Below are 14,716 nucleotides of genomic sequence, written 5' to 3'. Positions count from 1 at the left end.
TGATACTTTTAATACCCTATTAATATCCCCTCGGTTATGTCCATTCATCCACTTGTAAACCTCTATCATGTCACCCCTAACATGTGAAGGTGGTGGAGGTGACTAAGCCCCTGATGGTAATGAACGTCGACACTGTCACCACCATAGAAGCAGCATCGCCTTTAACTTACTTTTATGACACCTTGAATATATCACAGATTCAATGTATCAATATCACGTGTTCATTGTATAGATATCATAAAAATAAATACTTATACAGAAGTTCTTCTTGCTTAACCTATTTTAGATCAATGTTTTGACTAAGAATATAAGAAAAATGGAAAATCGCTGCTTACAGTGATCTGTTGACGAAATAAGGCAAATAGGACACTGGGATTTATTTATCAAAGCATTAGTAATAAAACACCTTGTGTTATTCTTCAGTTATATCCTGCTCTGGTTAGGCCCCATTTACATCATGCAATTTAGTTTCGATTGCCGTGTTATATGTTGGGAATCCTGACACCCAAATTATTAACCCCTGTCACCACAACATAAATTGGTTGTGACCAAAAACTAATTTTACTAACCATTATTTTCAAGTAGGTGAATGTCAGAAGTTTTCTAGAAATCCATAACCGCGCAATTGCGTCAGTTACCACGTGCGATGACTGCTTTTTTTAACAAATTATTTAACAGTTGTGATTATGAGTTTCAAACGGCGAGGGAAGGGAAATAAAAAGCAAAAATGGTTTCAAACCTCAATACAGGTAAGGAAATAAATAAAAATTATCAATAAATATAATGCATAGTGTAGCTATGCACCTCTAAATTAATTAAGTGCGTCATTTTGTGTTTAAATCCATGGAAAATAGTGGTTTTAAATCCGCGGAGTTGACGCGCACATTAATATCCAACCATAAGACTAAGCACTCACGTAAATTTATCCATTAATTGTGTGGATTATTTTCGTGTTAGGGTCAATAACATATTAATAAATACTCATCAAATACCAGAGTTGAAGAGATTACCCCATACTAATTATATATACATCACTAAAAATAAGTCTTTTATATAAAACCAAACAAAATACATAGCACTATTCCATTACTCCTCATTATTATGGTATATAAATTTATTGCCAAACCTTAACTGTAGTTCGGCAGGAGCCCAACTAAATGTTGCTCAATCTAGCCTAATCTATTGATTTGTGCTAAGCCACTAAGGATAGGAACATAAGAACAAAGGCAACTGCAGAAGGCCTGTTGGCCCATACGAGGCAGCTCCTATTTATAACCACCCAATCCCACTCATATACATGTCCAACCCACGCTTGAAACCATCGAGGGACCCCACCTCCACAATGTTACGCGGCAATTGGTTTCACAAATCAACAACCCTGTTACTGAACCAGTATTTACCCAAGTCTTTCCTAAATCTAAACTTATCCAATTTATAACCATTGTTTCGTGTTCTGTCTTGTGTTGATACTTTTAATACCCTATTATTATCCCCTTTGTTTTGTCCATTCACCCACTTGTAAACCTCTATCATGTCACACCTAACTCTTCGCCTTTCCAGTGATGCAAGTTAAGCTTTGTTAATCTTTCTTCATATGAAAGATTTCTAATTTGGGGAATTAACTTAGTCATTCTTTGCGTTGGACTTATATATTAATGGGATTGGGAAGATATAAATAGGTGCTGCCTCGTATGGGCCAATAGGCTTTCTGCAGTTACCTTCATTCTTGTTCCTAATTCCCTATTAATATCCCGTTTGATGTGTCCATCCATCCACTTGCACACCTCTACTAAGTCACTCCGAATTCTTGGCCTTTCTAGAGAATGCAAATTAGTACTACTTAGTCAATCTTTCTTCATATGACAAGTTTCTAATATGCAGGATTAACTTTGTTATTCTCGTATGGGCCAATAGGCCTTCTGCAGTTACCTTCATTCTTATGTTCCTAATACCCTATTAATATCCCGTTTGATGTGTCCATCCATCCACTTGCACACCTCTACTAAGTCACTCCGAATTCTTGGCCGTTCTAGAGAATGCAAATTTGTACTACTTAGTTAATCTTTCTTCATATGACAAGTTTCTAATTTGCAGGATTAACTTTGTTATCCTACGCTGGGCGTGTTCTAGTGAATTTATATCAGAAAACGTATATTTTAACTTGTTAAAAATATTTTTATTCATATTCATAAACAGTCTACTCATGCACATGTATAAACATACATGCCTCGTATTGACAGTTTAACTTTATTCTAATGTTCTTAGCAATTTGAATATTTATCGGCATCGAGAAATGACCAAATAAACAAGTTCCATCATCCAGCAACATCAGTCACCTGAGATAGCTGCTACATAACCCCCCGGTGGCCACAACGGGTTAGCTCATTACTCATTTAGCTCACAGACTACAAGGTTGGTCACAAGCAGTACCACCACTGCAGTCACTCTCTCCATCACCTGTGTTCCCTTACCAACACCACTCCCAACCACCAATCACCAGGTGTATTCAACAACAACCACCACATCGACAAACTTCACCAGCCCTATTAGAGATATTTTCTGAAACACTAGCACGTGTCGGAAAGACGTTTTATAAAGAGGTCAATTAACTATATATTCTCGTGTTTTCCATCATGAGCCAACAGTCTAAGATGGACTTGGATATTACGAATTGCAGCCGTGGGCTGTGGCTGGTCAAGGTACCTAAATATTTGGGGGACAAATGGGCAGACTGTGCTGGCCATGACGTTGGAAAGCTTAAGATTACCAAGGTGCCTGGTAAACCTCCGACAATAACCTTTAAATCTAGTGAACACACCTTGAAGGACGGGAAAATTCCTCGGGAGCACAAGGTAATTTCTCATAGTTTAAAAGAAATGACACTCGGAGTTCTTTCTGAACCAGATCTCGGCAGCAGCAGCTCGGATGCTGCAGTTTCCGAGACACAGCAATTGTCCTTTGAGGGACATGTCATCCACAAACTAGAATGTCAGCCTGTAGTGGACGACTACTATATCAATCAGAAAAGGGAAGCTGTGAAGAAAGCTGCCCAGTCTCTTCATACGGTAAAGCTTATTGACAGACCCCTCAACGGCTATAAGCCTATTTCACACCATAAACATAATGTTTATTTAGAGCAGAAGAAGAAGGCAGAAGGCAAGACGATTCGTGATGATAAAGATAAGGTCATGGAGTTGTTGTTTGCTGCATTTGAAAAGCATCAGTATTACAATATTAAGGATCTCCACAAGATTACCCGACAACCAATCACATATCTAAAGGAGATCCTGAAAGACCTATGTAACTATAATGTTAAGAATCCTCACAAGAATATGTGGGAACTCAAGCCCGAGTACCGTCATTACAAGCTTGCCGAAAAGGCTGTGGAAAATTCAATGTATGATTAGGTTCATACTAAACTTTGTTTCACAGTACAAAGGTAAAGAAAACGTGAAAGATCCAGGCAAATATTAGCCTCATACTCCAAGTCTGAGGTTATGATCTACCTTGCGGTGCTTGTGCCTCTATCCGCTATCCTTTACTGCAAGCCACGGCCGCTGCTCTGTCCCGTCTTCCAGACTGTGCAGTATCAGGACGAGTGGCAGAATGTCACAGAGATCGTGGTGTTTCCCATCAACCAGATCCTCCTCAACACCGTGTTCCAAGTCAGTGATGTTCCCGTGACCTCCGTCACAGTCCAGACGGTGACGGCACCAGCCCTGCAGCTGGTAATGATTGAGGTGAAGGTGGTGGAGGTGACTAAGCCCCTGATGGTAATGAACGTCGACACTGTCACCACCATAGAAGCAGCATCGCCTTTAACTTACTTTTATCACACCTTGAATATATCACAGATTCAATGTATCAATATCACGTGTTCATTGTATAGATATCATAAAAATAAATACTTATACAGAACTTCTTCTTGCTTAACCTATTTTAGATCAATGTTTTGACTAAGAATATAAGAAAAATGGAAAATCGCTGCTTACAGTGATCTGTTGACGAAATAAGGCAAATAGGACACTGGGATTTATTTATCAAAGCATTAGTAATAAAACACCTTGTGTTATTCTTCAGTTATATCCTGCTCTGGTTAGGCCCCATTTACATCATGCAGTTTAGTTTCGATTGCCGTGTTATATGTTGGGAATCCTGACACCCAAATTATTAACCCCTGTCACCACAACATAAATTGGCTGTGACCAGAAACTTATTTTACTAACCATTAATTTCAAGTAGGTGAATGTCAGAAGTTTTCTAGAAATCCATAACCGCGCAATTGCGTCAGTTACCACGTGCGATGACTGCTTTTTTTAACAAATTATTTAACAGTTGTGATTATGAGTTTCAAACGGCGAGGGAAGGGGAATAAAAAGCAAAAATGGTTTCAAACCACAATACAGGTAAGGAAATAAATAAAAATTATCAATAAATATAATGCATAGTGTAGCTATGCACCTCTAAATTAATTAAGTGCGTCATTTTGTGTTTAAATCCATGGAAAATAGTGGTTTTAAATCCGCGGAGTTGACGCGCACATTAATATCCAACCATAAGACTAAGCACTCACGTAAATTTATCCATTAATTGTGTGGATTATTTTCGTGTTAGGGTCAATAACATATTAATAAATACTCATCAAATACCAGAATTGAAGAGATTACCCCATACTAATTATATATACATCACTCAAAATAAGAGTCTTTTATATAAAACCAAACAAAATACATAGCACTATTCCATTACTCCTCATTATTATGGTATATAAATTTATTGCCAAACCTTAACTGTAGTTAGGCAGGAGCCCAACTAAATGTTGCTCAATCTAGCCTAATCTATTGATTTGTGCTAAGCCACTAAGGATAGGAACATAAGAACATAAGAACAAAGGCAACTGCAGAAGGCCTGTTGGCCCATACGAGGCAGCTCCTATTTATAACCACCCAATTCCACTCATATACATGTCCAACCCACGCTTGAAACAATCGAGGGACCCCACCTCCACAATGTTACGCGGCAATTGGTTTCACAAATCAACAACCCTGTTACTGAACCAGTATTTACCCAAGTCTTTCCTAAATCTAAACTTATCCAATTTATAACTATTGTTTCGTGTTCTGTCTTGTGTTGATACTTTTAATACCCTATTAATATCCCCTTTGTTTTGTCCATTCACCCACTTGTAAACCTCTATCATGTCACACCTAACTCTTCGCCTTTCCAGTGATGCAAGTTAAGCTTTGTTAATCTTTCTTCATATGAAAGATTTCTAATTTGGGGAATTAACTTAGTCATTCTTTGCGTTGGACTTATATATTAATGGGATTGGGAAGATATAAATAGGTGCTGCCTCGTATGGGCCAATAGGCTTTCTGCAGTTACCTTCATTCTTGTTCCTAATTCCCTATTAATATCCCGTTTGATGTGTCCATCCATCCACTTGCACACCTCTACTAAGTCACTCCGAATTCTTGGCCTTTCTAGAGAATGCAAATTAGTACTACTTAGTCAATCTTTCTTCATATGACAAGTTTCTAATATGCAGGATTAACTTTGTTATTCTCGTATGGGCCAATAGGCCTTCTGCAGTTACCTTCATTCTTATGTTCCTAATACCCTATTAATATCCCGTTTGATGTGTCCATCCATCCACTTGCACACCTCTACTAAGTCACTCCGAATTCTTGGCCGTTCTAGAGAATGCAAATTTGTACTACTTAGTTAATCTTTCTTCATATGACAAGTTTCTAATTTGCAGGATTAACTTTGTTATCCTACGCTGGGCGTGTTCTAGTGAATTTATATCAGAAAACGTATATTTTAACTTGTTAAAAATATTTTTATTCATATTCATAAACAGTCTACTCATGCACATGTATAAACATACATGCCTCGTATTGACAGTTTAACTTTATTCTAATGTTCTTAGCAATTTGAATATTTATCGGCATCGAGAAATGACCAAATAAACAAGTTCCATCATCCAGCAACATCAGTCACCTGAGATAGCTGCTACATAACCCCCCGGTGGCCACAACGGGTTAGCTCATTACTCATTTAGCTCACAGACTACAAGGTTGGTCACAAGCAGTACCACCACTGCAGTCACTCTCTCCATCACCTGTGTTCCCTTACCAACACCACTCCCAACCACCAATCACCAGGTGTATTCAACAACAACCACCACATCGACAAACTTCACCAGCCCTATTAGAGATATTTTCTGAAACACTAGCACGTGTCGGAAAGACGTTTTATAAAGAGGTCAATTAACTATATATTCTCGTGTTTTCCATCATGAGCCAACAGTCTAAGATGGACTTGGATATTACGAATTGCAGCCGTGGGCTGTGGCTGGTCAAGGTACCTAAATATTTGGGGGACAAATGGGCAGACTGTGCTGGCCATGACGTTGGAAAGCTTAAGATTACCAAGGTGCCTGGTAAACCTCCGACAATAACCTTTAAATCTAGTGAACACACCTTGAAGGACGGGAAAATTCCTCGGGAGCACAAGGTAATTTCTCATAGTTTAAAAGAAATGACACTCGGAGTTCTTTCTGAACCAGATCTCGGCAGCAGCAGCTCGGATGCTGCAGTTTCCGAGACACAGCAATTGTCCTTTGAGGGACATGTCATCCACAAACTAGAATGTCAGCCTGTAGTGGACGACTACTATATCAATCAGAAAAGGGAAGCTGTGAAGAAAGCTGCCCAGTCTCTTCATACGGTAAAGCTTATTGACAGACCCCTCAACGGCTATAAGCCTATTTCACACCATAAACATAATGTTTATTTAGAGCAGAAGAAGAAGGCAGAAGGCAAGACGATTCGTGATGATAAAGATAAGGTCATGGAGTTGTTGTTTGCTGCATTTGAAAAGCATCAGTATTACAATATTAAGGATCTCCACAAGATTACCCGACAACCAATCACATATCTAAAGGAGATCCTGAAAGACCTATGTAACTATAATGTTAAGAATCCTCACAAGAATATGTGGGAACTCAAGCCCGAGTACCGTCATTACAAGCTTGCCGAAAAGGCTGTGGAAAATTCAATGTATGATTAGGTTCATACTAAACTTTGTTTCACAGTACAAAGGTAAAGAAAACGTGAAAGATCCAGGCAAATATTAGCCTCATACTCCAAGTCTGAGGTTATGATCTACCTTGCGGTGCTTGTGCCTCTATCCGCTATCCTTTACTGCAAGCCACGGCCGCTGCTCTGTCCCGTCTTCCAGACTGTGCAGTATCAGGACGAGTGGCAGAATGTCACAGAGATCGTGGTGTTTCCCATCAACCAGATCCTCCTCAACACCGTGTTCCAAGTCAGTGATGTTCCCGTGACCTCCGTCACAGTCCAGACGGTGACGGCACCAGCCCTGCAGCTGGTAATGATTGAGGTGAAGGTGGTGGAGGTGACTAAGCCCCTGATGGTAATGAACGTCGACACTGTCACCACCATAGAAGCAGCATCGCCTTTAACTTACTTTTATCACACCTTGAATATATCACAGATTCAATGTATCAATATCACGTGTTCATTGTATAGATATCATAAAAATAAATACTTATACAGAACTTCTTCTTGCTTAACCTATTTTAGATCAATGTTTTGACTAAGAATATAAGAAAAATGGAAAATCGCTGCTTACAGTGATCTGTTGACGAAATAAGGCAAATAGGACACTGGGATTTATTTATCAAAGCATTAGTAATAAAACACCTTGTGTTATTCTTCAGTTATATCCTGCTCTGGTTAGGCCCCATTTACATCATGCAGTTTAGTTTCGATTGCCGTGTTATATGTTGGGAATCCTGACACCCAAATTATTAACCCCTGTCACCACAACATAAATTGGCTGTGACCAGAAACTTATTTTACTAACCATTAATTTCAAGTAGGTGAATGTCAGAAGTTTTCTAGAAATCCATAACCGCGCAATTGCGTCAGTTACCACGTGCGATGACTGCTTTTTTTAACAAATTATTTAACAGTTGTGATTATGAGTTTCAAACGGCGAGGGAAGGGGAATAAAAAGCAAAAATGGTTTCAAACCACAATACAGGTAAGGAAATAAATAAAAATTATCAATAAATATAATGCATAGTGTAGCTATGCACCTCTAAATTAATTAAGTGCGTCATTTTGTGTTTAAATCCATGGAAAATAGTGGTTTTAAATCCGCGGAGTTGACGCGCACATTAATATCCAACCATAAGACTAAGCACTCACGTAAATTTATCCATTAATTGTGTGGATTATTTTCGTGTTAGGGTCAATAACATATTAATAAATACTCATCAAATACCAGAATTGAAGAGATTACCCCATACTAATTATATATACATCACTCAAAATAAGAGTCTTTTATATAAAACCAAACAAAATACATAGCACTATTCCATTACTCCTCATTATTATGGTATATAAATTTATTGCCAAACCTTAACTGTAGTTAGGCAGGAGCCCAACTAAATGTTGCTCAATCTAGCCTAATCTATTGATTTGTGCTAAGCCACTAAGGATAGGAACATAAGAACATAAGAACAAAGGCAACTGCAGAAGGCCTGTTGGCCCATACGAGGCAGCTCCTATTTATAACCACCCAATTCCACTCATATACATGTCCAACCCACGCTTGAAACAATCGAGGGACCCCACCTCCACAATGTTACGCGGCAATTGGTTTCACAAATCAACAACCCTGTTACTGAACCAGTATTTACCCAAGTCTTTCCTAAATCTAAACTTATCCAATTTATAACAATTGTTTCGTGTTCTGTCTTGTGTTGATACTTTTAATACCCTATTAATATCCCCTTTGTTTTGTCCATTCACCCACTTGTAAACCTCTATCATGTCACACCTAACTCTTCGCCTTTCCAGTGATGCAAGTTAAGCTTTGTTAATCTTTCTTCATATGAAAGATTTCTAATTTGGGGAATTAACTTAGTCATTCTATGCTGGACACGTTCAAGTGAATTTATATCCATTCTATAGTATGGCGACCAAAACTCAACTGTATAATCTAAATGGGGCCTAACCAGAGCAAGATATAGCTGAGGAACCACACCAGGTGTCTTGTTAATTACGCTTCGATTAATAAACCCTAGTGTCCTATTTGCCTTATTACGAACATTCAGGCATTGTTATAAATTCTTACTAATCATAACTCCCAGATCCCTTTCGCAATCCGACTTCGCAATCTCAACACTTACCTTTATTCTTATGTTCTTAGACATATATGAATGAGATTAGGTGGTTATAAATAGCAGCTTTCTTGTGTGGGGCCAGTAGGACATCTGCAGTTACGTTTATTCTTATTTTCCTACGTTTAGATTTAGGAAATACCTGGGAAAATAGTGGTTCGGTAACATGGTTGTTGATTTGTGGAACCAATTATCGCATATCTTGAAAGAAGTAGGATCCCTTGATTGTTTCAAGTATGCGTTGGACTTATATATTAATGGGATTGGGAAGATATAAATAGGTGCTGCCTCGTATGGGCCAATAGGCTTTCTGCAGTTACCTTCATTCTTGTTCCTAATTCCCTATTAATATCCCGTTTGATGTGTCCATCCATCCACTTGCACACCTCTACTAAGTCACTCCGAATTCTTGGCCTTTCTAGAGAATGCAAATTAGTACTACTTAGTCAATCTTTCTTCATATGACAAGTTTCTAATATGCAGGATTAACTTTGTTATTCTCGTATGGGCCAATAGGCCTTCTGCAGTTACCTTCATTCTTATGTTCCTAATACCCTATTAATATCCCGTTTGATGTGTCCATCCATCCACTTGCACACCTCTACTAAGTCACTCCGAATTCTTGGCCGTTCTAGAGAATGCAAATTTGTACTACTTAGTTAATCTTTCTTCATATGACAAGTTTCTAATTTGCAGGATTAACTTTGTTATCCTACGCTGGGCGTGTTCTAGTGAATTTATATCAGAAAACGTATATTTTAACTTGTTAAAAATATTTTGATTCATATTCATAAACAGTCTACTCATGCACATGTATAAACATACATGCCTCGTATTGACAGTTTAACTTTATTCTAATGTTCTTAGCAATTTGAATATTTATCGGCATCGAGAAATGACCAAATAAACAAGTTCCATCATCCAGCAACATCAGTCACCTGAGATAGCTGCTACATAACCCCCCGGTGGCCACAACGGGTTAGCTCATTACTCATTTAGCTCACAGACTACAAGGTTGGTCACAAGCAGTACCACCACTGCAGTCACTCTCTCCATCACCTGTGTTCCCTTACCAACACCACTCCCAACCACCAATCACCAGGTGTATTCAACAACAACCACCACATCGACAAACTTCACCAGCCCTATTAGAGATATTTTCTGAAACACTAGCACGTGTCGGAAAGACGTTTTATAAAGAGGTCAAGTAACTATATATTCTCGTGTTTTCCATCATGAGCCAACAGTCTAAGATGGACTTGGATATTACGAATTGCAGCCGTGGGCTGTGGCTGGTCAAGGTACCTAAATATTTGGGGGACAAATGGGCAGACTGTGCTGGCCATGACGTTGGAAAGCTTAAGATTACCAAGGTGCCTGGTAAACCTCCGACAATAACCTTTAAATCTAGTGAACACACCTTGAAGGACGGGAAAATTCCTCGGGAGCACAAGGTAATTTCTCATAGTTTAAAAGAAATGACACTCGGAGTTCTTTCTGAACCAGATCTCGGCAGCAGCAGCTCGGATGCTGCAGTTTCCGAGACACAGCAATTGTCCTTTGAGGGACAAGTCATCCACAAACTAGAATGTCAGCCTGTAGTGGACGACTACTATATCAATCAGAAAAGGGAAGCTGTGAAGAAAGCTGCCCAGTCTCTTCATACGGTAAAGCTTATTGACAGACCCCTCAACGGCTATAAGCCTATTTCACACCATAAACATAATGTTTATTTAGAGCAGAAGAAGAAGGCAGAAGGCAAGACGATTCGTGATGATAAAGATAAGGTCATGGAGTTGTTGTTTGCTGCATTTGAAAAGCATCAGTATTACAATATTAAGGATCTCCACAAGATTACCCGACAACCAATCACATATCTAAAGGAGATCCTGAAAGACCTATGTAACTATAATGTTAAGAATCCTCACAAGAATATGTGGGAACTCAAGCCCGAGTACCGTCATTACAAGCTTGCCGAAAAGGCTGTGGAAAATTCAATGTATGATTAGGTTCATACTAAACTTTGTTTCACAGTACAAAGGTAAAGAAAACGTGAAAGATCCAGGCTCATACTCCAAGTCTGAGGTTATGATCTACCTTGCGGTGCTTGTGCTTCTATCCGCTATCCTTTACTGCAAGCCATGGCCGCTGCTCTGTCCCGTCTTCCAGACTGTGCAGTATCAGGACGAGTGGCAGAATGTCACAGAGATCGTGGTGTTTCCCATCAACCAGATCCTCCTCAACACCGTGTTCCAAGTCAGTGATGTTCCCGTGACCTCCGTCACAGTCCAGACGGTGACGGCACCAGCCCTGCAGCTGGTAATGATTGAGGTGAAGGTGGTGGAGGTGACTAAGCCCCTGATGGTAATGAACGTCGACACTGTCACCACCATAGAAGCAGCATCGCCTTTAACTTACTTTTATCACACCTTGAATATATCACAGATTCAATGTATCAATATCACGTGTTCATTGTATAGATATCATAAAAATAAATACTTATACAGAACTTCTTCTTGCTTAACCTATTTTAGATCAATGTTTTGACTAAGAATATAAGAAAAATGGAAAATCGCTGCTTACAGTGATCTGTTGACGAAATAAGGCAAATAGGACACTGGGATTTATTTATCAAAGCATTAGTAATAAAACACCTTGTGTTATTCTTCAGTTATATCCTGCTCTGGTTAGGCCCCATTTACATCATGCAGTTTAGTTTCGATTGCCGTGTTATATGTTGGGAATCCTGACACCCAAATTATTAACCCCTGTCACCACAACATAAATTGGCTGTGACGTAAACTTATTTTACTAACCATTAATTTCAAGTAGGTGAATGTCAGAAGTTTTCTAGAAATCCATAACCGCGCAATTGCGTCAGTTACCACGTGCGATGACTGCTTTTTTTAACAAATTATTTAACAGTTGTGATTATGAGTTTCAAACGGCGAGGGAAGGGGAATAAAAAGCAAAAATGGTTTCAAACCTCAATACAGGTAAGGAAATAAATAAAAATTATCAATAAATATAATGCATAGTGTAGCTATGCACCTCTAAATTAATTAAGTGCGTCATTTTGTGTTTAAATCCATGGAAAATAGTGGTTTTAAATCCGCGGAGTTGACGCGCACATTAATATCCAACCATAAGACTAAGCACTCACGTAAATTTATCCATTAATTGTGTGGATTATTTTCGTGTTAGGGTCAATAACATATTAATAAATACTCATCAAATACCAGAATTGAAGAGATTACCCCATACTAATTATATATACATCACTCAAAATAAGAGTCTTTTATATAAAACCAAACAAAATACATAGCACTATTCCATTACTCCTCATTATTATGGTATATAAATTTATTGCCAAACCTTAACTGTAGTTAGGCAGGAGCCCAACTAAATGTTGCTCAATCTAGCCTAATCTATTGATTTGTGCTAAGCCACTAAGGATAGGAACATAAGAACATAAGAACAAAGGCAACTGCAGAAGGCCTGTTAGCCCATGGCTCCTATTTATAACCACCCAATTCCACTCATATACATGTCCAACCCACGCTTGAAACAATCGAGGGACCCCACCTCCACAATGTTACGCGGCAATTGGTTTCACAAATCAACAACCCTGTTACTGAACCAGTATTTACCCAAGTCTTTCCTAAATCTAAACTTATCCAATTTATAACTATTGTTTCGTGTTCTGTCTTGTGTTGATACTTTTAATACCCTATTAATATCCCCTTTGTTTTGTCCATTCACCCACTTGTAAACCTCTATCATGTCACACCTAACTCTTCGCCTTTCCAGTGATGCAAGTTAAGCTTTGTTAATCTTTCTTCATATGAAAGATTTCTAATTTGGGGAATTAACTTAGTCATTCTATGCTGGACACGTTCAAATGAATTTATATCCATTCTATAGTATGGCGACCAAAACTCAACTGTATAATCTAAATGGGGCCTAACCAGAGCAAGATATAGCTGAGGAACCACACCAGGTGTCTTGTTAATTACGCTTCGATTAATAAACCCTAGTGTCCTATTTGCCTTATTACGAACATTCAGGCATTGTTATAAATTCTTACTAATCATAACTCCCAGATCCCTTTCGCAATCCGACTTCGCAATCTCAACACTTACCTTTATTCTTATGTTCTTAGACATATATGAATGAGATTAGGTGGTTATAAATAGCAGCTTTCTTGTGTGGGGCCAGTAGGACATCTGCAGTTACGTTTATTCTTATTTTCCTACGTTTAGATTTAGGAAATACCTGGGAAAATAGTGGTTCGGTAACATGGTTGTTGATTTGTGGAACCAATTATCGCATATCTTGAAAGAAGTAGGATCCCTTGATTGTTTCAAGTATGCGTTGGACTTATATATTAATGGGATTGGGAAGATATAAATAGGTGCTGCCTCGTATGGGCCAATAGGCTTTCTGCAGTTACCTTCATTCTTGTTCCTAATTCCCTATTAATATCCCGTTTGATGTGTCCATCCATCCACTTGCACACCTCTACTAAGTCACTCCGAATTCTTGGCCGTTCTAGAGAAGGCAAATTTGTACTACTTAGTTAATCTTTCTTCATATGACAAGTTTCTAATTTGCAGGATTAACTTTGTTATCCTACGCTGGGCGTGTTCTAGTGAATTTATATCAGAAAACGTATATTTTAACTTGTTAAAAATATTTTGATTCATATTCATAAACAGTCTACTCATGCACATGTATAAACATACATACCTCGTATTGACAGTTTAACTTTATTCTAATGTTCTTAGCAATTTGAATATTTATCGGCATCGAGAAATGACCAAATAAACAAGTTCCATCATCCAGCAACATCAGTCACCTGAGATAGCTGCTACATAACCCCCCGGTGGCCACAACGGGTTTAGCTCATTACTCATTTAGCTCACAGACTACAAGGTTGGTCACAAGCAGTACCACCACTGCAGTCACTCTCTCCATCACCTGTGTTCCCTTACCAACACCACTCCCAACCACCAATCACCAGGTGTATTCAACAACAACCACCACATCGACAAACTTCACCAGCCCTATTAGAGATATTTTCTGAAACACTAGCACGTGTCGGAAAGACGTTTTATAAAGAGGTCAAGTAACTATATATTCTCGTGTTTTCCATCATGAGCCAACAGTCTAAGATGGACTTGGATACTACGAATTGCAGCCGTGGGCTGTGGCTGGTCAAGGTACCTAAATATTTGGGGGACAAATGGGCAGACTGTGCTGGCCATGACGTTGGAAAGCTTAAGATTACCAAGGTGCCTGGTAAACCTCCGACAATAACCTTTAAATCTAGTGAACACACCTTGAAGGACGGGAAAATTCCTCGGGAGCACAAGGTAATTTCTCATAGTTTAAAAGAAATGACACTCGGAGTTCTTTCTGAACCAGATCTCGGCAGCAGCAGCTCGGATGCTGCAGTTTCCGAGACACAGCAATTGTCCTTTGAGGACAACATCCACA

At 38.8% G+C, this 14,716-nt stretch overlaps 1 protein-coding gene across 1 annotated transcript; it reads left to right on the top strand.

Annotated features, from left to right (window-relative positions):
• The first annotated feature begins 10,452 nt into the window (after positions 1-10,452).
• LOC138356438 (general transcription factor IIF subunit 2-like) lies at positions 10,453-11,226 on the top strand. Its single transcript, XM_069312588.1, has one exon. It carries the CDS (start codon positions 10,453-10,455, stop codon positions 11,224-11,226), a length of 774 nt encoding a protein of 257 aa, XP_069168689.1.
• The last annotated feature ends 3,490 nt before the right edge of the window (positions 11,227-14,716 follow it).

Source organism: Procambarus clarkii, chromosome 72 (assembly GCF_040958095.1).
Source record: "Procambarus clarkii isolate CNS0578487 chromosome 72, FALCON_Pclarkii_2.0, whole genome shotgun sequence".
NCBI classification, from domain to species: domain Eukaryota; kingdom Metazoa; phylum Arthropoda; class Malacostraca; order Decapoda; family Cambaridae; genus Procambarus; species Procambarus clarkii.
This window is presented reverse-complemented; position numbering and strand designations above follow the sequence as displayed.